Source organism: Anser brachyrhynchus (genome assembly GCF_964034855.1).
Source record: "Anser brachyrhynchus genome assembly, chromosome: 3".
NCBI lineage: Eukaryota > Metazoa > Chordata > Aves > Anseriformes > Anatidae > Anser > Anser brachyrhynchus.
Genome location: NC_137696.1, coordinates 22427931 through 22452747, shown reverse-complemented (window position 1 = coordinate 22452747; position 24817 = coordinate 22427931). Strand labels below are relative to the sequence as shown.

Below are 24817 nucleotides of genomic sequence, written 5' to 3'. Positions count from 1 at the left end.
GGCTGAGCTGAGCCTCCGAGTGTAAGAACCTGCAAGTAAATATCAGCCTCATTCCTCAATAAATAACTTGTCATGGAGGATATGCAAGACTTCGCCATGCATGCCCTAGCTCTGGGAAGTCTGCTACCTCCACCTAGCCGCTAACTCTGGGCTCTCACTTCCCAGCCTGTGGGACCCAGGGCTTTGCTACGCTTCACCCTCGGCGCAGGCCACAGACAGGGCCTGAGGTGAGGAGGCCGTGCAGAGCCTAGGCACAGCCCGGTGCTATCTCTTCCCTTACAGCTGAAACCACATGAGCAGCTTAAATGGCTTGCCAGCATTGCCAGCAAAGCTGGGGTGTGTATGTGTGGGAAGCCTGTCCAGTGTGTCTTCCCTATTTAGATGGATCACAGTCTTTTTACTGTTAAAAAGACAACATTGAAAATACATTGCTGGCCATTGTAAAACAAGAGGGCTCCTTGGTGAAAACATTAATTCTCCCTTGTGTTTTCTCCCACTTTGTAGTTCACTCTCTCTTTTCTTCCATGCCATGGAATAACTTTGAGACATTTTCAGACTTCTAGAAGCTGCTAGGGAACGAATGAAACTGACCTGCACTCCCTTTCTCTTTCTAGCTTTCTGCATCTAGCAAGCAAAAGAGATTTTTCCCCCTTTCCAAATCCCCTCCTGGGCTCAGTGGACACTGTGAATGCATGGCACGTGCAGGGAGCTGATGAAACCACTGCTCTGCTTTAATTCAAGATGGATTTTTTATTCTCTGTACATACAGCCTAGGTATAGTGTGACCTATTCTGGCCTGCAAAGACAGTATCAGCTTTTTTTTCAGTCAGTTTTCACCCGTGGCGTCCTGTTGCTCATGGTAGGGAAGTGTTTTCTTGCCTGCAGCATATGCATGGCTAAGGGCTGCTGCTGGCTTCTGAGAGCAGGCGCTAGGATCCACTCCTTGTACTCTTGCCTCCTTCATTGCCTGTTCTTCCAGGAGGACCCAGTCAGAGCTGATGTTGTGCTGCCCCATGCACAAAGGCAGGTCAGTGTGCACACATGGCCTGGAGCATGCAGTTCTGCTCCTCCCCAAGAGCTGCTGTGCTCTGTGGCTAGATGTCAGCTGAAGTTATCACTGCAGGACCCCTTGTGGTTAAAGACATCATACAAGTAGAAACATTTTGTTTGTGAGCACAGGTGTGAGCAGCTGTACAAATCACCAGAAAAAAAGTGAATTTAACTCTGAGAATAATGGAGACCAAAAAAGATCTTGCCTTTCTCAACACAAAGTAACAAACAGAAGCGACTGCATCTTAAGGCTTTATGTGAAGACAGCATTCTCAGGAATGAAGACATGATCAGTTTTCGCACTCATTAACTGTTCAATTCTTAACTAAATGCATAGACGAATTCGAATGGACGACTCACACTGCAGGAGTTCGGGAGCCTCTGGCAAAAACTCACCAAGTACATGGTATATGGGGGGGTGCTATCTCTTTTCTGCCTTTACTATACTGCTGGGTTTTTCATCACCAGGGTGCAGACACTCTGTGATATTAAAGTACTGTGGGGAAAAATGTTGTGAAGTTTGCATGCCTAGTGGGTCAGATTTCTATCCTCTCATGCAAAGGCCGAGAGCTCAAGAAGCAGTGGGGTGTGAAGTGCTCTGAACAAGCAACCGAGGGTTTCCTAAAGCATGGAACACTGAGGAAAAAGTGTGAAAAGGTAGGAAGGCCAACTGGGCTCAGAATTTGATGGAAATCTCTGTGTACCACCACTGGCAACTTTTTTTTTAAAGCTTTCTGAGCTGAAATGAATTATTGAACAAAGTCATCTGAAAAACATCACTTCCTCAGTGTTGCAGTTTGTAGCAGAAATGTGTAGGATGTGATGAAAGTTTTCTTGAGATAAATGTCTCTGCTCCAAGATAAGCATTAGCTCTGGAACCAGTGAGAACAATCGCTTGGTATATAGGGTCCCACCTAAAATCAGGCAGCTTGTCTGAGTCAGGTACTTCTTCCTCCAGTTTTTCTGCAGGAAGGGAAGACTTCCTGAAACTTCAAAGTTTGGTGGGATGTACTTTGTTTCATCCTCTCTCAGGGTAGCCTGAGGTCACATAGGACAATGGGGTGCCAGTTCTCCATTGAGCAACAATGCCCTTCCCACTAACAGCACCTCCAGTGTGGTTTGTTGAGAAAGATGACCCCATGCCATTCTGGCACGCAGGGACCCCTGGCAGATTTGGTGTGTCATAGACAATGTCTTTTTGTCAATGGAGGTGTAAGCATTCCTGTTTCTGCCTGCGCATGCAAACCACGGAAAGTGAGGGAAAAAGCTTCAACCGGCCCAAAACTGGGATTTCTTATGCCATAATATATTGATCAGGACTGGTAGTAATGGGTCTGCTTTGTCATGGTTACTCCATCCCATCTGTTGAATTTCCTTACAGCAAATTTTTTAAGGAAGGAAAGCATCCTACATAATTAAATGTAGTGGTAAATTTGGGGAATGGTGATATGTGCTTGAAATCTGCCATTATACTGTTTTTCAGGATATCTTCAGGAGGGAAGACAGAAATAATTCTGGATTTCTTGACATATCTGAATTGAAGAGTGCAATACAGACAGCAGGTATGTCCAGATATGCTTAGCAGCTCCCTTTTCTGTCTTTGCTGGGAAGGATGAAAAAGAGAGAGGAAAGATGAGAGAGTTTCATGAATAAAGCAGTTTGGATTACACAGAAGTGCAAGTTAGATCACAGTTCTGCTTAGAGGACTGCATTATTTCAGGGCATTGAGACAGAAAATTCATTTCAGGGAGAAGTCTTTTCCTTACTGCATGGCCTTGTGCCCACCCATGCAGCATCATCCACCCTTTGCACTGGAGCAGGGGAGCCAACAGAGTGATGCAGGGAAGCACAACATCGGCCAGAGTCCGCAGGGTCTTTCTAAGTCATGAGCAAAATACACATCAGGGGAAAGGAGCAAGGAACATGCACATAACCTAGTTCCTGCAGTTACCGTCCATGGCAGTTACTAAGTCTATAAGGGAAAGCCACAGTGACAAACATTTATTTAGTTTGCACTGACCTCTGTTGGCTACACAAATGCTGAAACTTGCAGTGAGTGCATGGTACCCCTTCACACGAGCAGAGCATTTTAGCTGGGTCATCTCTCCAGAGACGTTGTGCAAGAAATACAGTTCATAGACAACAACTGTCTTGTAATTGCACAGTAGAGAAACTCCCATTTGGGTACCTGGAGCTTGGTGTGGTGTTGTCCCTGTGAGGAACCTGGTGCAAGAAGCACTATCTGTGGAAACCATCAGCTCAAAGGATGTGTACTTTTTTTGTTCCTGAGAGGTAGACAGAGTGTTTGTGTATGACTAAGGAGTGCAGCACTAATATGCCAAATGTCAAAACAGAAGCCGCCGGGCCAGTTCTGTTAGAAAGGCACTAATGTGTAAAACTGTGAGAAGTCCTGGCAGACGAAACAGTGCAGCTATTTGAAGGGATAAAAAGGCACTATTAAATGGCAAGTTCATCACATGTTAGGCTATAAGCAGTTCTGAGTGGAGAGGGGAAAGAAAGTTGTAAACTCATTCTTACCATCTCTTGAGCCAGACAGCTGCATTTTTTATTTTTTATTTGGCTATGCATTAGGATGAGCTTGGTCCTGACTTTTAAGCAGAAAGGAGTGGGCAGCCCCAGAAAAAGCCCCAGAATGGCACTAATGTACTGTAATACAGCTCTAAGCCAGCTGTGCCCTGAAGTGTTCAGTGACCAGCTCTTCCCAGCGAGAAACTGGAGCATGAGCTTAATTTTGACTGTTATCCTAATGCTTCAAAGCATTATAATGATGGGTCAAATCTTCTGTCAGAGTAGAGCAGGCTAGCTGCGTTAACAGCAGTGCTGCCCTGATGTGCAGGAGCACTGGCCTTAGATATTTACAGACACTTCTCTGGCAATACTAAATGCATCAAAATAATGTAAAATAGGGAAACATAAAGTCACTGTCTTCAAGCTTGACTAAAACCAGATCAAGGAATCCAACAGATAAAAGGTATGGGAGTAAGCTCACAAAAAAAAAAAAAAAAAAGCAGTAGCACATAACTGAAATATCTTGGAAATGGAGAGGATTTACACTTCAGTATTAATGAGGTTAATTGAAAGACATTGCCAGGTGAGTAAACTTCAGAGCAAGTGTATCCCAGACTGAACATGCCAAACTGTCAGTGTTTTACTATTGTAAGACATGGTTAGAGCATCTCTCAAGCAACATTGCCATGCTCAATGAAATCTGTTCTCCAGAGAGAGTTTGATTGTTTTCCCACTGCCTTCAAAGGGTTAAAAAAGAGATAGGATTCATTTCTCACTGCTACAGTGGTTCTTGGCAGGGTTTAAAACCAAAATCAAAGAAAAAATGTCATTAATTATATATTTTTAATTACTAAACTTTCCTCATAGAAAAATAATCTAAAATCAGGTTTATCTTAATGTGAAGCACAAATGTTTTTCCTTTGTTTCAATATTCAGCATTGTGAGTCCAATTCTCCAACTAGGCTTATGCAACCAGATTTTGTCAATGCTGGGTGTTAACCCAGCTCCATCAGCTGCATCTCCCCCTACACAGGTGCAGAATATCATTTTCTTCTTTTCTGCTCACTCAATTAATCTGGCTGCATTATGAGTTCATTAAAACTGAAAAGTTTAGAACTGGTTGGAAAAAGCGGGAGAGCCACTTCACTTGCAGCTGAGCTGCTAAAAACTGGGGCTGAACAAATGAGACTTTCTGAAGTCTCAGAGAATGCACGAACTGAAGCTATCAGTCCAGTCCTCTGCAGAAAATTTCTTTTATTTAGTAAATCAGCTTTCAGACCAAAATATATTTAAATCATTTCTTGTGTACCCAGCACATTTAGGGTAGTTTTATTTAACTAATAAAAGACTCATTCTAAAAGGCAATTTTTGTTCATTCAGTTGAATATCAATTTCCATCCAAATAGACTGTGGCACAAATACTGAATAATCAGCTAATAAAAAAGAAATGAACACTTTACCATTTTCTAATATCAGAGAAAATGTACAAATTAAGAATCCTGGGTATGCTATACTGCATAATAGCATAAGCACAGGGTATTTCCCCACTTAGCAGAAAACGCCAGTGGCATTGTGCTATGCTCAGACTTTAACAGTTACGCACAAAGAAAATCACCCTTTCTAATAGAAAATAAAAGCTAGAATTGCAAAGTAAGATAATCCTAGAATATTTAATTGTGTTTCTTGCTTGCTGACCTAAGCCACAATGACTGAGTGACTAGAAGGGCTTTGATTTTCCATCACTCTACCCCAAATCTTGTTCCCAAGCCTGGGGGGAATCCAAGATGCCTTGCAGGGACTCAGAGGAGAACCAATCTGGCAGGATGCGAGGACTGAGGGGAGGCCACGGCTTCTTTGTAGCGTGCACAATACCAGCAGGGTCAGTCTGTCATCCTGCAGTGAGTCCCAAGTGTTGTCATCCCCCTCTGCTCTACAGGTCTGGCCATCAATGAGCAAGTCCTGCACCTGGTGTCCCTGCGGTTTGGTGATGTTACCAGGAGAATCGGCTTCTCTGACTTCATGTGCTGCATGCTGCGCCTTGAAACCATGACCTGTGAGTCTTGGCACTCGGGCCTGGGGTCAGGCAAGGGACATGGCAGCTTTATCATAGGGGAGCCTGCAAAGCCAGACGGAGTAGTGGAAGGAAGCAAGGAGAAAATTGCTGGACACAGTAATACAGGCCTACAGAATAGCATGGAAATAATGAACCTGCCAAAAGTCCAGGCATGGTCCTGGCATCCCTTTGGGCAGGCTGTTTGCCAAAAGCCAGGTTCTTCTGCCTACAGGGGAAACCAGCGTGGTGCTGGGAGAAAAGGGCTGGGAATACAGCAATGGGTACGCTGAAAGGGGGCAGGAAGAAAGGATTCCCATCAGAGCCCATCAGAACACCTGTAGCCTGCTGCTGCACCACGCTGCCCAGGGAAGGAGCAAACCTAATGTATTTTCAGAGCTTCTTCAGGGTGTTGTGGTTTAACCCGGCTGGCAGCTAAACACCACACAGCCGTTCGCTCACCCTCCCCCCTCCCTCTCTGGGATGGGGGGAGAGAAACGGGAAAGTGAAGCCTGTGAGTTGAGATAAAGACAGTTTATTAAGACAGGAAAATAATAATAACAATAATAATAATAATAGTGATAATGGTAATAGTATTAACAATAATAATGTGTAAGAAAACAAGTGATGCACAATGCAATTGCTCACCACCCGCTGACCGATGCCCAGCCTATCCCCGAGCAGCCGGCCCCCCCACCCCGGCCAGCCACCCCTATATATTGTTTAGCATGACGTCAGATGGTATGGAATACCCCTTTGGCCAGTTTGGGTCAGCTGTCCTGGGTCTGTCCCCTCCCAGCTCCTGCTGCACCCCCAGCCTGCTCGCTGGCAGGACAGAGCAAGAAGCCGAAAAGTCCTTGGCCTGGTGTAAACACTGCTCTGCAACAATTAAAACATCAGCATGTTATCAGCGCTCTTCTCATCCTAATCCAAAACATAGCACCCTACCAGCTACTATGAGCTACTTAACTCTGTCCTAACTGGAACCAGGACAGATATCCACCCCTTATTCCATACCATTTATGTCATGCTCAGGTTACACTCTGTCCAATACATTCTAATTAATCACCATTTTCATCTATGATATATAGCAATCATGGTAGTGATGACATACATTATTATATAATAATTAACATACTACAATTCAACTCATGGGCTATTCTCACCCAGTATCAAATCCCCTTGAGGTACACACCGGACCTCCCCATTCTTTTGCATTACCCACCAAGTGCATCCAGGTCCCTGAGCAAAAGCAATTCCACGAATGGGTTTGCCTTTTCCTGAGGCAGGAGTAGCCCAGACTGTTTTACCCAGCATGTTTCTTACGTGCACTACAGGAACTTTATCCCCTTCTACAGTGCGTAACAGGTTTGATTGGGCAGGTCCAGCTCGGTTGGCAGATCCCCTGGTATTGACTAACCAGGTGGCCTTTGCCAAATGTGTATCCCAATTTTTGAATGTCCCAGCACCCATTGCTTTCAGTGTAGTCTTCAACAGTCCATTGTATCGTTCAACTTTTCCAGAGGCTGGTGCATGATAGGGGATGTGATACACCCACTCAATACCATGTTCTTTGGCCCAAGTGTCTATAAGGTTGTTTCGGAAATGAGTCCCGTTGTCTGACTCAATTCTCTCTGGGGTGCCATGTCGCCATAAGACTTGCTTTTCAAGGCCCAGGATAGTGTTCCGGGCGGTGGCATGGGGCACAGGATATGTTTCCAGCCATCCGGTGGTTGCTTCCACCATTGTAAGTACGTGGCGCTTGCCGTTGCGGGTTTGAGGGAGTGTGATGTAATCAATCTGCCAGGCCTCTCCATATTTATATTTCAGCCATCGTCCTCCATACCAAAGAGGTTTTGACCGTTTGGCTTGCTTGATTGCAGCACATGTTTCACAGTCATGAATAACCTGTGCTATAGTGTCCATGGTCAGGTCCACCCCTCGATCACGAGCCCATCTGTAGGTTGCATCTCTACCTTGATGGCCTGAGGTGTCATGGGCCCATCGGGCTATAAATAATTCACCTTTATGTTGCCAGTCCAGGTCCACCTGAGCCACTTCAATCTTAGCAGCCTGATCCACCTGCTGGTTGTTTTGGTGTTCTTCAGTAGCCCGATTCTTGGGCACATGAGCATCTACATGGCGTACCTTTACAACCAGGTTCTCTACCCGGGCAGCAATATCTTGCCACAATGCCGCAGCCCAGATGGGCTTGCCCCTGCGCTGCCAGTTGTTCTGCTTCCATTGCTGTAACCACCCCCACAGGGCATTTGCTACCATCCATGAATCAGTATAGAGATAGAGAACTGGCCACTTTTCTCGTTCAGCAATATCTAAAGCCAGCTGAATGGCTTTTACTTCTGCAAACTGACTCGATTCACCTTCTCCCTCAGCAGCTTCTGCAACTCGTCGTGTAGGACTCCATACAGCAGCTTTCCATCTCCGATGCTTTCCCACAATACGACAGGACCCGTCAGTGAACAAGGCATATTTCTTCTCATTTTCCGGTAGCTTGTTGTACAGGGGGGCTTCTTCAGCACGAACCACCTCCTCCTCTGGTGATATCCCAAAGTATTTGCCTTCTGGCCAGTCCATAATCACCTCCAAGATTCCTGGGCGACTGGGGTTTCCTATTCGAGCCCGCTGAGTAATCAGTGCAACCCACTTGCTCCATGTAGCATCAGTTGCATGATGCGTAGAGGGGACCCTTCCTTTGAACATCCAGCCTAGTACCGGCAGTCGGGGTGCCAGGAGGAGCTGCGCTTCAGTACCGACCACTTCCGAAGCAGATCGAACTCCTTCATATGCTGCCAATATCTCCTTTTCAGTTGGAGTATAGCGGGCTTCAGATCCTCTGTATCCCCGACTCCAAAACCCCAGGGGTCGACCTCGAGTTTCCCCAGGTTCTTTCTGCCAGAGGCTCCAGGTGGGACCATTCTCTCCGGCTGCGGTGTAGAGCACATTCTTTACATCTGGTCCTGTTCGGACTGGCCCGAGGGCTACTGCATGAACTATTTCCTGCTTAATTTGTTCAAAGGCTTGTCGTTGCTCAGGGCCCCATTCAAAAGCATTCTTCTTACGGGTTACTTGGTAGAGCGGGTTTACAATCAGACTGTAATTTGGAATATGCATTCTCCAAAACCCCACGACACCTAGGAAAGTTTGTGTTTCTTTTTTGCTAGTTGGTGGAGACATAGCTGTTATTTTGTTGATCACATCCATTGGGATTTGACGGCGTCCATCTTGCCATTTTATTCCTAAAAACTGGATCTCTCGTGCAGGTCCTTTAACTTTATTCTGTTTTATGGCAAAACCGGCCTTCAGAAGGATTTGGACTATTTTCTTCCCTTTCTCGAAAACTTCTTCTGCAGTGTCACCCCACACAATGATGTCATCGATGTACTGCAGGTGTTCAGGAGCTTCCCCCTGCTCCAGCGCAGACTGGATCAGTCCATGGCAAATGGTAGGGCTGTGTTTCCACCCCTGGGGCAGCCGATTCCAAGTATATTGGACTCCCCTCCAAGTGAAAGCAAACTGTGGCCTGCACTGTGCTGCTAGAGGGATGGAGAAAAATGCATTAGCGATATCAATTGTGGCATACCACTTGGCTGCCTTTGATTCCAGTTCATACTGGAGTTCTAGCATGTCCGGCACTGCAGCACTCAGTGGTGGCGTGACTTCGTTCAGGCCACGATAGTCCACTGTTAGTCTCCACTCACCATTAGACTTTCGCACTGGCCATATGGGACTATTAAAAGGTGAATGAGTCTTGCTGATCACTCCTTGGCTCTCCAGTTGACGAATTAGCTTATGGATGGGACTCAGGGAGTCTCGGTTGGTGCGATATTGCCGCCGGTGCACAGTTGTGGTAGCGATCGGCACTTGCTGTTCTTCAACCCTCAGCAACCCCACAACAGAAGGGTCCTCTGAGAGACCAGGCAAGGTAGACAACTGTTTAATGTCCTCTGTCTCCAAAGCAGCTATGCCAAAAGCCCAGCGGAACCCTTTTGGGTCCTTGAAATATCCTCTTCTAAGATAGTCTATGCCAAGGATGCACGGAGCATCTGGGCCAGTCACAATACGGTGCTTTTGCCACTCATTACCGGTTAGACTCACTTCAGCCTCCAATACAGTTAACTGCTGGGATCCCCCCGTCACACCATAAATACAGATGGGCTCTGGCCCTTTATAGCTTGATGGCATTAGAGTACATTGTGCACCGGTGTCTACCAAAGCCTTATACTTCTGTGCGTCTGACGTGCCAGGCCATCGAATCCACACAGTCCAATAAACTCGATTGTCCCTTTCCTCCCCCTGGCTGGAGGCAGGGCCCCTCTAGTCCTGGTCAGAATCTTCATTTCTGTGTTTAAAGGACTGCCTGCTGGAAGTTGGAGCAGCAAACCTTTCAGAGAACTCCTTTTTCCCAATTGTTTTCCTTTGCAATTCACGTACCCGTGCCTCTAGGGTCGCAGTAGATTTTCCATCCCATTTTCTCATGTCCTCTCCATGGTCACGTAGGTAAAACCACAGGGTGGCGCGGTGTGTGTGCCCACCATATTGTCTTCCTTGCATAGATGAACGTTTACCCCTAATAGCTGAGACACTGGTTTGTACAGGTGGGGAGGAAAATAAACTCTCTTTAAGTTGGTGGATCTCTTCAGAAAGTTTCTCCAAGGTATTCTCTTTTAGCTGGTGGACACTAGTTCGTTCAGGTGAAGGGGAAGATAATCTTTCTTCAAGTTGGTGGATCTTTTCAGAAAGTTTCTCCAAAGCATTCTCTTTTAGCTGGTGGACACTGGTTCGTTCAGGTGAAGGGGAAGATAATCTTTCTTCAAGTTGGTGGATCTTTTCAGAAAGTTTCTCCAAAGCATTCTCTTTTAGCTGGTGGACACTGGTTCGTTCAGGTGAAGGGGAAGATAATCTTTCTTCAAGTTGGTGGATCTTTTCAGAAAGTTTCTCTAAAGCATTCTCTTTTAGCTGGTGGACACTGGTTCGTTCAGGTGGAGGGGAAGATAAATTCTCTTTAAGTTGGTGGACCTCTTCAGAGAGTTTTTCCACAGCTGAGACACAGGCCTTTAGGGAAGAGGAGAGATTTCCTTCGTACTGCCGGAGTATTTTAGTCACTTCATTCACTGTGGGATTCTCCTCCGTTTTCCAGGCTAGTATTGCCAATGAGTTGGCATATGATGATGGGGCACTCCGTACAAACTTCCGCCACATGGGTGGTGTACACTGGACTGCATCTGGATCTGCGGATGTTTGTGCGTCATCTAGGTCCTTATAAATTACTTCCCGTACGGCCAATTCCCTCAGGTACTGAATTCCCTTCTCCATGGTGGTCCATTTGCTTGGTAAACATACAAGTTCTTCCTTGAAGAGATACCTTTCCTTCACAGCTGACAGGAGACGCCTCCAAAGGCTGCGAGATTGTGCTCCATCTCCAATTGCTTTGTCAATGCATGCGTCCCTAGCAAGGGATCCCAGCCGCCTGGCTTCCTTGCCCTCCAATTCCACATAATTGGCTCCCGTGTCCCAGCACCGGAGCAGCCAGGTGACAAGCTGCTCGCCTATACAGCGACCAAAATCTTTTCGCACATCTCGTAGCTCACGCTGGTATAGAGTCCGGGTAATTACTGTTGATTTTCCGACATCCTCATCCTCATCTTCAGTCTCCTGCACCTTTGATGGCTGGTATGGAGTCCGGGTAGTTACTGTTGATTTTTCGCCATCCTCATCCTCATCTTCAGTCTCCTGCACCTTTGATGGCCCAGCCTCGTCTTCACTTCGCCCAGACTTAGCAGAAGACTGTCTGCGTTTTAAACGACCTGAGCCTCTATACCATTTTTTCACCTTGTCTACAGGGGCAACTTGCACTGCTACAGCTCGTTTCTCTGACCCAGCCACAGGGTCTGCCACAGGGGTTGGAATACCCTCTGCGGGGTCAACTTGCACTGCTACAGCTCGTTTCTCTGACCCAGACACAGGGTCTGCCACAGGGCTTGGAATACACTCTGCGGGGTCAACTTGCACTGCTACAGCTCGTTTCTCTGACCCAGACACAGGGTCTGCCACAGGGGTTGGGATACCCTCTGCGGGGTCAACTTGCACTGCTACAGCTCGTTTCTCTGACCCAGCCACAGGAGTGGGAGCAGCTGCACGAGCTGGGGCAGCTGCAGGAGCTGGAGCGGCTGCAGGGGCTGGAGCTGGAGCGGCTGCAGGAGCTGGAGCGGCTGCAGGAGCCGGAACGGCTGCAGGAGCTGGAGCTGGAGCAGCTGCAGGAGCTGGAGCGGCTGCAGGAGCTGGAGCTGGAGTAGCTGCAGGAGCTGGAACTGGAACGGCTGCAGGAGCTGGAGCTGGAGTAGCTGCAGGAGCTGGAGCTGGAGCTAGGTTGCTAATAACATCAATTGCAGCTCGATAGGCACAAGCCAGACCCCAGCACGCTACAGTGATTTGTGTCACTTTGGAACTGCCAGAGTCATGACACCTTTTTTTCAAGCATTCTGCCAGCTTTTTAGGATTTTGCAGTTGTTCAGGGGTGAATGTCCAAAACACTGGAGGTGACCACTGCTCTAGAAACCTGCCCATATCCTCCCACACTCCCTGCCACTCGCAACTATCCCGCCTCAAGACAGATCTCCGGATGAGATTCCTAAGTAGTTGTTTAACCCTCCACAAAATCTGAAGCGCATTCAGGAGACATAACAACAAGAGCAGGCTGGTCTGAGTATCCCAAGGATATTCAACATCTCGGAGAACCACCGTAACTAACTCGGGGGATAAGAGGGTGGTGGTGAAGGAGAAAGGGAGAGTGAACAGGTAGGGAAACATGTCTTCCCCTGTCCCCTTCACAGATTGGCTCCCTAATGAAAACAGGCAATAGGTGTAATTGCTAATAGTTTCCGAGATATGGGTTCCAAAGTATAGAGTCGACGTCAGTGCTGAGTACAAATACCAGGTTAAAGTCGTGACCAGATATTTCATCATTTCATAAGCCATTGTTACACCGCACAGTACCATAACAATCTTAAACCAGGGCCCGGAAAGGATAAACAGTGCAACAGGGAGCACATACAGAAAGTAACGCACCATAAAACTCAATTTGGAATACAGGTACAGCAGACTGGAGATTAAGGCAATCAACATCGTGACTAGCAACTATTAAGCAGGTCCAATACTTATACCAATTTTAGTTTAACACACTCTGGTCAGATTTGTCGATATCTCAACCCTTCGGGCCCCACGTTGGGCGCCAAAAAGACTGTTGTGGTTTAACCCGGCTGGCAGCTAAACACCACACAGCCGTTCGCTCACCCTCCCCCCTCCCTCTCTGGGATGGGGGGAGAGAAACGGGAAAGTGAAGCCTGTGAGTTGAGATAAAGACAGTTTATTAAGACAGGAAAATAATAATAACAATAATAATAATAATAGTGATAATGGTAATAGTATTAACAATAATAATGTGTAAGAAAACAAGTGATGCACAATGCAATTGCTCACCACCCGCTGACCGATGCCCAGCCTATCCCCGAGCAGCCGGCCCCCCACCCCGGCCAGCCACCCCTATATATTGTTTAGCATGACGTCAGATGGTATGGAATACCCCTTTGGCCAGTTTGGGTCAGCTGTCCTGGGTCTGTCCCCTCCCAGCTCCTGCTGCACCCCCAGCCTGCTCGCTGGCAGGACAGAGCAAGAAGCCGAAAAGTCCTTGGCCTGGTGTAAACACTGCTCTGCAACAATTAAAACATCAGCATGTTATCAGCGCTCTTCTCATCCTAATCCAAAACATAGCACCCTACCAGCTACTATGAGCTACTTAACTCTGTCCTAACTGGAACCAGGACACAGGGGCACTGCTGACAATGGTTTTTGCTGCATGCATTTAGCCTGACTTCTGCAGGCTTATTTTGGAGCTCCCATGCACTAAGGAAGACTCATTTTCTAAAATGTCCTCGCACTGGTGCCCTTTTACACAAGCTTGAGCATCCTCTTCTGCAGCAGAGCTTCCTCCAGGGTGGCATTGGCAATACCACAGAAAGGACACTACCCAGTGAGGAGGAATGACACAACTGTGGTGGTTTTACCTTGTACAGTACAGTACAGTACCTTGTACAGACCCAGTACAACAACATGTCTCAAATGGAAGAATGGAAGGCTTTCTGTTTTGGTTAAAAGTCAGGAAGTCTAAACCACAACAAGAATAAGTGCCTTTTTCTTTTTTAAACTGGAGAGATGTTCCCACCAAGTTCATTACAGTTCTCTCAGCTTTTTGGTAAGGAGGAGGTGTGAGATCCTTCTCAGTGAAACACAAAAAACGATGTAACTTTCCAAGACTCATTGACTCACTTTGGAGAATTAGAAAGCAAGTATTCTTTATTAACAGCGCTGGGTACGTGGGAGATAGTACTTATTCATGGTACGTAGATATACATATTCATGCAATTTTCCAAGAAAGGTCAAGATTTATGTTAATGTTTCTGAGAACTCATTATCATATTGTCCCTCCTACTTCCTCATGCACAGTACCCTCTGGTGGTCACACTTTGGGGTCTTTCTAATGAAGGCTCTTAGTCTTCTTCACCTTGTACTTTTCTTTTTTCCATTTTGCATATGCTCTGTTGTTGTTTACCACTTCAGCAGTTTTGTTTTTTTCAAACTCAGCTAATTCAATTGTTTGAGTTCTACTTTGGGCACTGTGTTCCTTCTTCAGCCTTGATTTTGTGGCTAGAGCTGAGTCTTGTTGTGCGAGGCCTATCCAACGATTTAACAATTTCAGCAATCCTTTCAGCTTACTGTATTACATATTTTGTATTTTATACTCTTTGTTTCATCAGTGAGAAAACATTTCCATTTCTTGTGTTGTGTCTATCTATTGTCTGCCAAGGAAGGAGTGTTTATAAACAAAAGTGCCTAAAAATAAGGATAGTCTGTTTTACAAAAACATAGCTTTTACTACTATAATTATAAGCATTTTGACTAGAAATACCAATAGTTATATAAATCCAGCAATTGTAACCCATGTACTAGAACACTGCTACAACAATTTACCTCATCTTTGGAATGAGCTGGGTTTGGAATGAGCAGCACATGGAAATGAGCATTCATTTTCTGTGCATGTTTTACCACTGATGTTTTATGGGCCCCCAGTGGTCAGTGGATCTGCCTGGGTGATGCTGCCTAAACTTCCATTTTAAGAAAGTACAGAAGTAGCTCAGAAAGTCAGAACATGTCCTTATTTTAATACTTTCATTAAAATCAGGCAAGTTTTAAAGACCCATATTCTTATGATGTCACTTGCTGTAGACAGAAATTCTTATACCTAAAGCAGTACAATAGCATATTTTTTTCAACATCATAAAAATATCCTCTTACATTTTAAGTGCCAGTATAAAGACAACTCCTTTAGACTGATTTGGAAAATAATCTCTAAAGTTTCATTGCTGTCTGTAATAAGTCTCTAAAATGCTCTCAAGTCTTTCAGTTATCATTTTACAGAGGGTTTAATGTGGAATACATTTTTCAAATCATTGTGAGTAAGATTTTTAGAGGAGAGGATAAGGGAGACAAGTTTGAATAAAAGACAGTCCACCTTTATGATGATGTGAATGCAGCAGTGGAGATAAACCTGTCCCATTAAACCATTACTCATCCTTTCAGGATAGCCAGTGAAGAGATGAGAATCAAACCAAATGTAACAGCTTCTTTCCGTACTCTATTTAACTGGAGGTAATGAAGTTGTAAAGGGGCAGTTCTGTTTAAAGGTAACTTCAGCATTGCAGTTTGTTCCTAGAAAGACTACTGAGTGCAAGCAGCCCTGCAAATACATCCTTGTCAAGGGACTGGGTGCAACATGGTGATTACTTTGTTCTACACACTTTCTCCAGAACAGTATAGGATGGATGCCTTTCATTGTGTTAGCCATGCCTTCTCTCTGCTCTGGGTCATATAGGTAGCTCTGATTGCCTGTGAGCCCAGGAAAACAGTGTCCTAGGGGGCTGATGAGGAATGGGCCCTTATGCCCTGTTCCTACACCCTTCAATTTGTCTAAAGCTGGATAGGTATTGAAACATTCATGAACTTACAATGCCCTTTCTATTCAGGGTGGGAAACACGCTCCTAGAGAAATGTTTTTACTGTTTATAACAGCACATTTCTAAGAGAAAAGTAATATCAAAATAAATAGGAACTTATAATACTGTTTCTACTTCATCCAAATTATTGGGTTTGAACATTTCTTCTAGACAAACAAATAGAAATATGCTCATAGAATATCAATATTGAATAGTTTAAATTTTCTGATGGCAACGTGTACTGTCAGAAAACTTTAAGCAACGTTAATTTCAAATTCTAGCTGAATAACAGCAGCATCTGCATTTATATTCCATGGAAAATGCTTGTAAGGCATAATGACTTCAAGAGAATCACTTTCCTCAGGCCACACCATGATTGCTCACTGCCAGGGAGGATGGAAAACGACCAACAGAAAGTCTCCTTGTGGGAAGATATTTTTCATTAGTTCACCATTTTCCTGTCATTCTTCAGGCACAAGGTCCTATCTAAACAAATTACGAGTAGATGAAAGCAGTCACACTGAGCACTCCTGTTCCTACATTAAGGGCAACGAAGCTGGTGAAAGGTCTAGAAAACAAGTCTTACAAGGAGCAGCTGAGGGAACTGGGGTTGTTTAGCCTACAGAAAAGGAGGCTCAGGGGAGACCTTATCACACTGTACGATTACTTTAGAGGCTATAGCAAGGTGGGGATTGGTCTCTTCTCCCAAGCACCAAATGATAAGATGAGGGGAAATGGCCTCAAGTTGTGCTGGGGAGGTTTTAGTCGGATACTAGGAGGAATTTCTTTACTGAAAGGGTTGTGCAGCAGTGGAATAGGCTGCCTAGGAAAGTGGTTGAGTCACTATTCCTGGAGGTCTTCGAGAAACATGTATATGTAGAACTCAGTAGCATGGTTTACTTTAGTACTAGGTTAAAAGGTTGGACTAGATGATCTTAAAGATCTTTTCCAACCTGAATGATTCTATGATTCTATGATTTTTGCCAAATTCTGGACCTGTAGTTGGGATGTTTTTACAGGCTGTGATGCAAGGGCTAAGGCAGAGGGGTACTTAGCACAGAAATAAGATGTGGCTAGGCAAGACATTGCATGTGGACACTTGAGCAAGGCATCCTAGCACAAGGACCACAGCTCTGCTGGTCGGCTGGTATGGACTTATTTTGCAGACTGCATTGTGTTCTTGCTTCCTCCTCACAAAATAAAATTTTCTTTGTTCTGTCCCTAGGTGCATTTCAAAACTTAGCAAATGGTGGATCACAAATTTTGGTGACGGCAATGGAGGTAAGGATGCTTGTTCCTTCTTTCCAGCTCAACAGTGGGATTATCAAGTATGTTAGCAGGATGAAGCTAAAGGTGGTGTGTTAGTGCCATGAATGTTGCCATGAGTTTTGCTGCTGTCGTCAATAGTGGCAAAGGTTTTGCTTGGCTGTGTGCGCTTAATGGACAGCTAGGAAGTATTTATCTGGGGCTCTCCAGCCACAGTCATGCAGCCTTGCTGATGTGAGGACAGCTCTGTGGTGGCCATCCATGTCCAAAACACTCGGTCTTCCCTTGCTGCCCCCAACCAATATTGGTGGAAACATTGCATTGGGGCAAGACAAAACCTGCACCGCCCAGGCCACAGGGCGAGGTCAGAGGCATTGACTTGTAATGCCCAGGGTGCATTCTGGGGACAAGGTTTGCTGAGCACCCATAAACTTGGTGCTCTGGGGCTTCATCAAGGTGAGGTACCGATGGAGTGAAGCAGACAAGGCCAGGAAGGTGGCAGCTGTGCCCAGAGGATCTCAACAGCACGAAGTGGGTAACATGGGGTCAGCTTGCAGTGGGGAACCGGGGCTGGGTGAGATGTGGCTGCTGATGAGCAGTAGGTGATGGCTGTAATATTTACCAAGGAGGTTAATATTAGAACTGCAGCATTCCCACAGGTTATGTTCGTAGCTGTGGTGATGCTTGGTGCAATGAACAGCCAGTGTAAGAGCATCGTGGTGCTGACCTGTAGCCTGAGAACCTGTCTGTGCCTGAGAGCACCAAAATTGGTGTCTTCAGTGAGGTCATCATGCAGGGCTGAAAAGGGAACTGGCTATTTCCTCCTGAAAAGTACCTGCTCCAGTGGAGTATGATGGTGGTGGGAGTGGTCAGAACTGCCGGGTGTCTCGCACTGCTGGACTTTTCTAGGAATAAATTCATACAGCAACCACCAGACACCTCGTGGCATGGAAAAGGCAGAAAATAGGGAGGTTTCTGGCTCCTCGGGAATTTTGGTGGGGGTGGGAAAGAGTGGCTGGGTGGGAGCACTTTGTGGCAGGGATGCGCAGAGGCAGGAAGATTTAGGGAGAGGGCGTCATTGCTCCAGTGCTTCACCTTCTGGTTGTCCATTTTTTTCCTACATTTTAGGGTTACTTATTTATTTATTTCCCTTTTCCTTTCAAAATACATATATAGTTTTTTTTTCTTTTTTTTTCTTTTTTTTTAAAGCTTATCTACAGTTTTCTGCTCAGGAGGCCTGCCATTGCTCTACCCCCAACGCAGCACCTTCTATCTGCAGCTCATCAAAGGGCTGTTGAAAATAGAATCCTATTTAAAATTATTGGGGAAAAAAAAAAACAAACACAAATGCGGCCTGCACATTTCAGCGTGTGCCACCGCCCCCGGTTTCCATGGCAACTTCCAGCCCCGCGCGGGGCACTCTGGGAGTTGTAGTTCCTCCACCACCTGGCCGTGCTGGGGAGGAGATTGCGGCCTCCCCCCCCCCCATCCCCTTCCCAGCGGGGAAAAAAGGGTGTATCGAGAGATTGTGGTTGGGTCTGTGCACAGTCCGTGCTTCTCTCCATAGGGTTTGTGGTCCCTGTGTGGAGTGTGTGTGTTTGTGTACATACAGACCCACAGGTAGATCACCATCCCTGCAGTGATTGCTCCTGTTGCAGCTACTGCAATTGACCGTGGAAAGTAACTTATGGAAGGTTTTTCTGCACCTGAATTGTAATAGTGGGAAAAGACAGTCCCAAAACCCCATAACAGTTCTGTGCAGGACAAAAGGACTGCAGTGACTGGGTCTCAACCTGCAGGTACCAAGACACAAGTCTCAAGACTTAGTGTAGCATTACTATATAAATGTGCCTTTTCTTTTCCTCTTTCCAGTGGCTGACTCTTGTTATGTACATCTGAAGACTTGTCCGAGCTCAATGTGGCTGGTGAGAAATCTCCTCAGTACTATACACACTGGGATGAAAGGGGTAGGTGCCCTTACGTTGGCCACTGTGAACATGAGTGGGTTGCTTTATCAAAAGCTCACCCCGAGTTACGGTTAGTTTTGAGAGGTAGAGAAAAGGTGAGAGCTGCACTGTGAGGAGGGCTGGGAGAGGTTGCCGAAGGTGAGTGAGTGCTACAAAAGGAATTGGACTTCAAGCAATTTTAATTTTATTTTTTTCTGGTGAACTGCTGATGGCATTATTGGTTGCTCAGACCACCAACGGCTCAGTTAGCCACATGCCCTCTCTTTCCTCATAAGGTGATACATGTTCAGTAGATCAACTAGTAGAATTTATCTTTTTTGTCTTCTTCTGAGAGATGTAACTACTCCTTCATATCTTACATAGAACCAGCAAATTTAAAGCCAACTAGAGGGTTAAGGATATAACTTTTTTGCCAGTCTGATTTTACATTTTTAACTGAAGTGTGTAAATTAATTTACTTTGAACAACAATCCTCACCTTGTGTTTCATTTGATGTTTATTCCTTTCATGTCAGGCCTAGAGAGTTTACCTGAATTTTCCAACTTTGCTAGTTGGTTCTAGTAAAGGACTCTGCTTTTTCCTACAAAACTTGTCCAGCTTATACATCCATAAACCACCTCAGCTACTGTGCTTCTGGTAATCCACTGGAATGCAGCTGTTCCCAGTTGCAATGGTAAAGCATTAGTGCTGGTCCCAGGCAGTTGGCAGTGAGGAGAAAACAGGGACAAAAACCCAATCCTTAGAGAAAAGGCACAATGAAGAGCCAGAAGCCTCCTGCCATTGCGTTGAGGTTGAATCCGGGAACTCCGTGAGCACTCTTGGGCAAAGTGAGGTTGAATCCGGGAACTCCGTGAGCACTCTTGGGCAAAGTCACTCACTTGCCTTACCAACCGGGATCAAAAACTGAGTGAAGAAGAACAAAAAAACACACCCCCTTCTCCCCCTGGATCTTAACTGGAATTCAGGGACTGCATCCACATGAGGCTTCCTATAGTCAGGTATTGTGATAAATAATAATACATAAACAGAATTTCTGGTATCTTGCATCCTATTTCTGAAGGCAGTTGACATTGGATGCCAGATTCAGTGAGAAGTTAAAGGAGAAATACATAATCTATTACAGTCCCCTGGGGAGAGAGCGTGGTAGATTCAGACCCAACTGCAGCAGCAGCTGAGCTTTACTGCTCATCACTGTGATGCCTTCACCCTTCTGAGCTCTGCTTGTACATAGTTACTTACCTAAATGTTTGCCTTTTGCAGACTTGCCTTGGACAAAACACTTTCCCTTTGTCACAACAAAGCTGTATTTTGATGTATTGATGTTGTGTAGAAACAGGTTATTCATAACACAGAACCTGCCCCTTGCACCACACAATGTCATTAGGTAAATATGAGACTCAAAGGACCTCGTTTTGGGGGATGAAGTTGCTTAAATTGCTGCCTAAAAAGATATTCATAGTCTATTTAGTCTCCTTTCTTCCCCTCATGAATCATTCATAAACTGATCATAAGTTCTGCAAATATATCATTAATCATAACTTAACAGTTTTGAATGAAATTATACCTGTAGGGTGTTCATAAGCAGTTCACATCAGCTATTTGCCAGTTGCTTACAGCTGGTGATTGGGCAGTCACAGCATGGGCCCCTCAGAGAACTGAAACTCTATCAACTAGAGCCTAAAAAATCATGAGTGATGTGATGACGTGGATTTTGTTGGAAAAAATATCTGTCGGAAAGAATATTCTCAATTATTTCTAAAGACTGACATCCAGCTGTCTGTGTTCTGAATGAGTCTCTTTGCCTTTGTTTTAGGTGGCTTTTCTGCTCCTTGGTGTGAGACAGCTTGAAGCCATCCCGTACAAAGCCATCCAGGGGGCTCTTGAAGAAACAATAACTGTGAAGGCATGAAGTCAGGTTTTCTTATGGATATTCACTTATGCTTGATGGCACTCAGATGTCTGGACTGATGGTCCTTCTCAGGTGAACTGGAGTTGTTTTGGAGAGAGAAGAAAGAGATCCATGGGGAAGCTGGTAGTACTTAATGGCCTAGGCAGGCTGGAAGTGCTGACTGTAATCGCCTCTCATCTTTGTGTAAATAGTTTGGATGGTTTTCCTGCTTCACAGAAGTTGGGAACTGCTCTGTTAACTCCATTGCAAATAAGAACAGAGTCAGGCCTTTTATTTGCAAGGGCTGTTTATTGCTTAGGTAATAAAACCAATTAAGACAGTTTTTATGAATTAATTCTTAATTTGCTTTTGTGACATTTCTAAATGCCAGAAAAAGATTGAAGAAATTAATTGTAATTAATAAATAACACCAGGAGCTTTACATTTTTTTTTACACTTTATTAAAAGAAAAGGAAGTCTTGTGTATGTTCCTCAGCTGTAGGGATTCAACTTTACTTGCTACGTAGATGAAGAGGCATATTAGAAACATAGAACATTGTTCAGTGAATTTTGTCTGATTTCCAGCGTGTGCATCAGGACCGTTTGGGAAGAGACAAGTTTATCTGAATTGTGTTCTCTTTCTCTGTCCTGATGTCTTTAGAAGGGCTTCTTCAAATAAAATTGCTGCTCAAATGTTTAACTTAAATATGCTAAATAACTGTAGCCTCTCAGTAGCCCACACACAAACTCCACTTCCATACTTTTATCATGATGATAAAAGCAAATCTAGTGATCTATTCCATTCAACTATTGAATAAAAAAAATCTCTGAAGTCTCTCTTTGTGTAAATGCCAAAAAGATGGATGCAAATGTTGATGGATGAAAGCAATTCAGGGTAGTCATGGCAATATCATTCATACCATGCCTCACCCAGACCCTCTGCACAATTTTCCATCAAGGTATCCACACACAAGCCACAGATTTACTCATCTGGCAGTAAGATGTTACATGCTGGAGCAACAGCTACATCACAAGGTAAAGTCATTTTGCAGCAATGTCTCATTCTGCAGCTTGGAGAGCATTACTCATATAGGTAAGTCTTACGCAAGCAGGGGCACTGTACCCACCCTTTCACAGAAAATGTGGGGCAGAGGAAAATCAGTAAAATTAGACTATTCTGATATTTTTCAGTCATTTTGAAACAAACCAATAAGATTAGTGCATAAAGAGCAATTGCTAAAACCCTATTTTGCAGACAATATATTGCTTTTCCTGTATTTGGGATATATGTATTTGTTTGTATGGAAGGTAATTCTGCCTGTCATGAGACAAAGATCTCGTGCCACAGACTAAAATGTTCCTTTTTTATCAAAAAGCTAGCAGCAGACAACAGACATCCCAGGTAAGAAACGTCACTGATATATAAGGTTGAAATATGTAAGAGGGAGGTTGTCTCCTCCTCCCCAGACAGTGGAGATGGTGGCTCTTCTCCCACAAGGGGCTGCATCTATGCACATGCACAGAGGACTTGCAGCCTGTGACTGCTGCAAGCACTGCTGGATAGAAGCCACCTTTACCTGCATCACACCAACCCAAAGGCAGAGCCTTTCTGGCAAGTGTGGTTTGTGCCTACCAGCGGTCTCAGTGACGAACCTACATCTCCATCAGGTTTGCAGCAGTGACAGCCATCAAGCTGAACATAGCTGCCTGTCTGTAGCATTGGAAGAATTGGTATTCCACTCGATTTACACTTCCAACCAAGCTAATTAAGAAACAATTCAGGAGGAATCCATCGTTGTGACAGACTTGTTGATTAACCATACCACAAGCAAAGGCAAGGGTGTTTGTTAGCCTGGAAAAACCAAAATTGGGTCAATGCAGGGAAAAACGATTTGACCGTAATACAGCAGTGACTGTTACTTACAGAAGCACCAAGAAACTTAACTGCGTTTCACAAATGCAAGTGCCTACATTAAAAGCAAAGGCAGCTCGGATCAGTGTGGTGTTAGATAAAGAGGGGAAACTTTCATATCTCATATAGCTTTGCATGATTAAGCTGTGAAGGCCAACTTTATGGGGATGGTGCGCCTAGAATCACAGAGTATCTTGGGTTGGAAGCGACCTTAAAGAACATCTCGTTAGTTCCAACCCCCCTGCCAGGGGTAGGGTTGCCACCCACTAGATCAGGTTGCCCAGGGCCTTGTCCAACCTGACCTTGAACACCTTCAGGTGCTCGTCATAGTGCCTGATCTGGCAGGTGTTCCCAGAGCATGCAGCCTGGATTACAGCTTTTCCAGAAGGTAAAGACTTTGACGTTTTGATGCCCACACCTCGATTAACCCATACTACTGTAATATGAGAATCCAGGAGGATTCAGGGCCGGTTCTGTACGAACTAAACCTCCCTTTCTACCTTGGGCTGTGCTAACAAGTTAGAGAAGGAAGAAACTGCATCTGTTTCTGTGGAATATATAACACACTTCTTAGGCCACAAAAAGGACACAACCTTGGGCTTGGCTGAAGGGGGAAAGACTGGGTATGACCCTCACTGCCTGCATCAGCAGTGGGCTGGTAAGCCTGTGTGCGGCCCAGAGGGACATCTTCAAGACGAGTAGCGCTCAGCTTATGCTGCTGCCTTCAGTCAGAAGGTGACCATTTCTCAAAAGAGGTACCTCTCTTTCTCCTGGTACCCAAGCTTAGGGAAACATTTAAAGCTGGTCAACGATGACCACCTGTGTTCAGGTAGCTCAGCAAGAGCACAGGCAAATATTGGGACCAGCCTGGCTTTTCTGTTACACAAGAACATCTGGATATTTCAATATAATAATGTACTTCTACCATAGCATTAACAAAAAATAACTAGCATTGTACTTAGCATTGTACTTTTATAAAAATATTTGTGGCTTTGCAGATTAATTGGTTCTGTTGTGTTAGTGGGAAAACTTAGGCATAGAAGAGCTACTTCTTTTTCTAAGTCAAGAGCAGAGCAATAGCCAATAGCAGAGCAGTCAATAGATTTTTTTTTTTAAAAGGGTAGGATTTCCAAAACTCTCATTTAATTTTGACTGAATAACCGGAGGGCCTTTGAAAAGGCCCAAGGCTCAAGTGTCATAGTAGAAAGTTAGCAGCAGCAATGTTTAGGTCAGGAACAGATTCTTTCACCTTTTTGGCAATATCTGCTCAGATTAAATGAAGTCCTCTGCACCACTGATAGGGAGACAGACGCACCCCTGAGACTGATGTCATCTTAATTTGTTATTTAAGGTGTGTGTTTTAACTACTCAGTTATTAGAGAAATGACTTTATCTCATTCACAGCATATCCATTCCTCTTAAAAACCTATTTCTCCTGTTCTCACCCCTGGGAAGTTTAAACTTAGAAAGTTCAGCTGAGCAGATTATTTAAAGAAGGGGTTGTTTACTCATTTCCAAATGCTGGCTTGTTTATGCAGCAGCAAAGCCTCCAGCAGTTTTAGACGTGGGCTGCAGATGGCAGGATTGAACAGCAGACTTCTTCTGAAGGTCTGAACTCTGGTTTGCTCTCCAAACCTGCAAAAGCAAATATTTTCAAACAGGAGACCAATATATGTGCAGCTTCTTGTGGGTGTGTCTTGTTATACAGTGTTCAGAGAAAAGCACCAAAGATAATCAGTTTCTGGGCATCTTCTGGTTGAGGAATCATTAAATAAATGGGGATTTTTTGGTCTGGAAAAGAGAGGACTAAAAGGGGAGGAGAGAAAAATTGACAGGACGTAGCAGGTACATTAGAAAGACCATTTATTGTCTCTGTTACATGTGAACCAGGGACAGCAAATAGGTCAATCACTGGCGTGTTCAAATAGACAGAAGGAGGTGCTGCTTTGCACAGGCTGTCGGTAGTAGGGCTCGTTTCCACGTGACAGTGCTATGGCTGCCAAACCCTTGCAGCTCTTTGAAAAGCAACTCAACATCTTCACCAGAAAAGAAACAGTCGAGGGCTATCACTCTCAAAGGCATCTCCTC

At 44.9% G+C, this 24817-nt stretch overlaps 2 protein-coding genes across 2 annotated transcripts in view; one reads left to right on the top strand and one right to left on the bottom strand.

Moving 5' to 3' along the window:
- The window catches only part of CAPN13 (calpain 13), an 81884-nt gene extending 57525 nt beyond the window's left edge, over positions 1 to 24359 (top strand). The window contains exons 20-25 of the mRNA XM_080587662.1: positions 1388 to 1456; positions 2534 to 2612; positions 5516 to 5632; positions 16922 to 16977; positions 18835 to 18929; positions 20743 to 24359. Of these exons, the coding sequence (XP_080443788.1) occupies positions 1388 to 1456; positions 2534 to 2612; positions 5516 to 5632; positions 16922 to 16977; positions 18835 to 18861 (348 nt within the window). The 3' untranslated portion in view covers positions 18862 to 18929; positions 20743 to 24359. The remainder of the gene's footprint in view (positions 1 to 1387; positions 1457 to 2533; positions 2613 to 5515; positions 5633 to 16921; positions 16978 to 18834; positions 18930 to 20742) is intronic.
- LOC308193227 (uncharacterized protein) lies at positions 9938 to 13471 on the bottom strand. Its single transcript, XM_080587655.1, has 2 exons — positions 10667 to 13471; positions 9938 to 10282 (listed from the first exon to the last, which is right to left on the bottom strand). Exons 1-2 carry the CDS (start codon positions 12770 to 12772, stop codon positions 9965 to 9967), a joined length of 2424 nt encoding a protein of 807 aa, XP_080443781.1. The 5' UTR covers positions 12773 to 13471; the 3' UTR covers positions 9938 to 9964.
- Positions 24360 to 24817: the final 458 nt, after the last annotated feature.

Excerpts from the sequence above, each read along its gene's own strand:
- LOC308193227 (XM_080587655.1), bottom strand. The coding sequence starts at position 12,772 with ATGTTGATTGCCTTAATCTCCAGTCTGCTGTACCTGTATTCCAAATTG. Across the intron at positions 10,283-10,666 it reads TGGAAAAACTCTCTGAAGAG|ATCCACCAACTTAAAGAGAG; the intron begins GTCCACCAACTT and ends CTTTCTGAAGAG.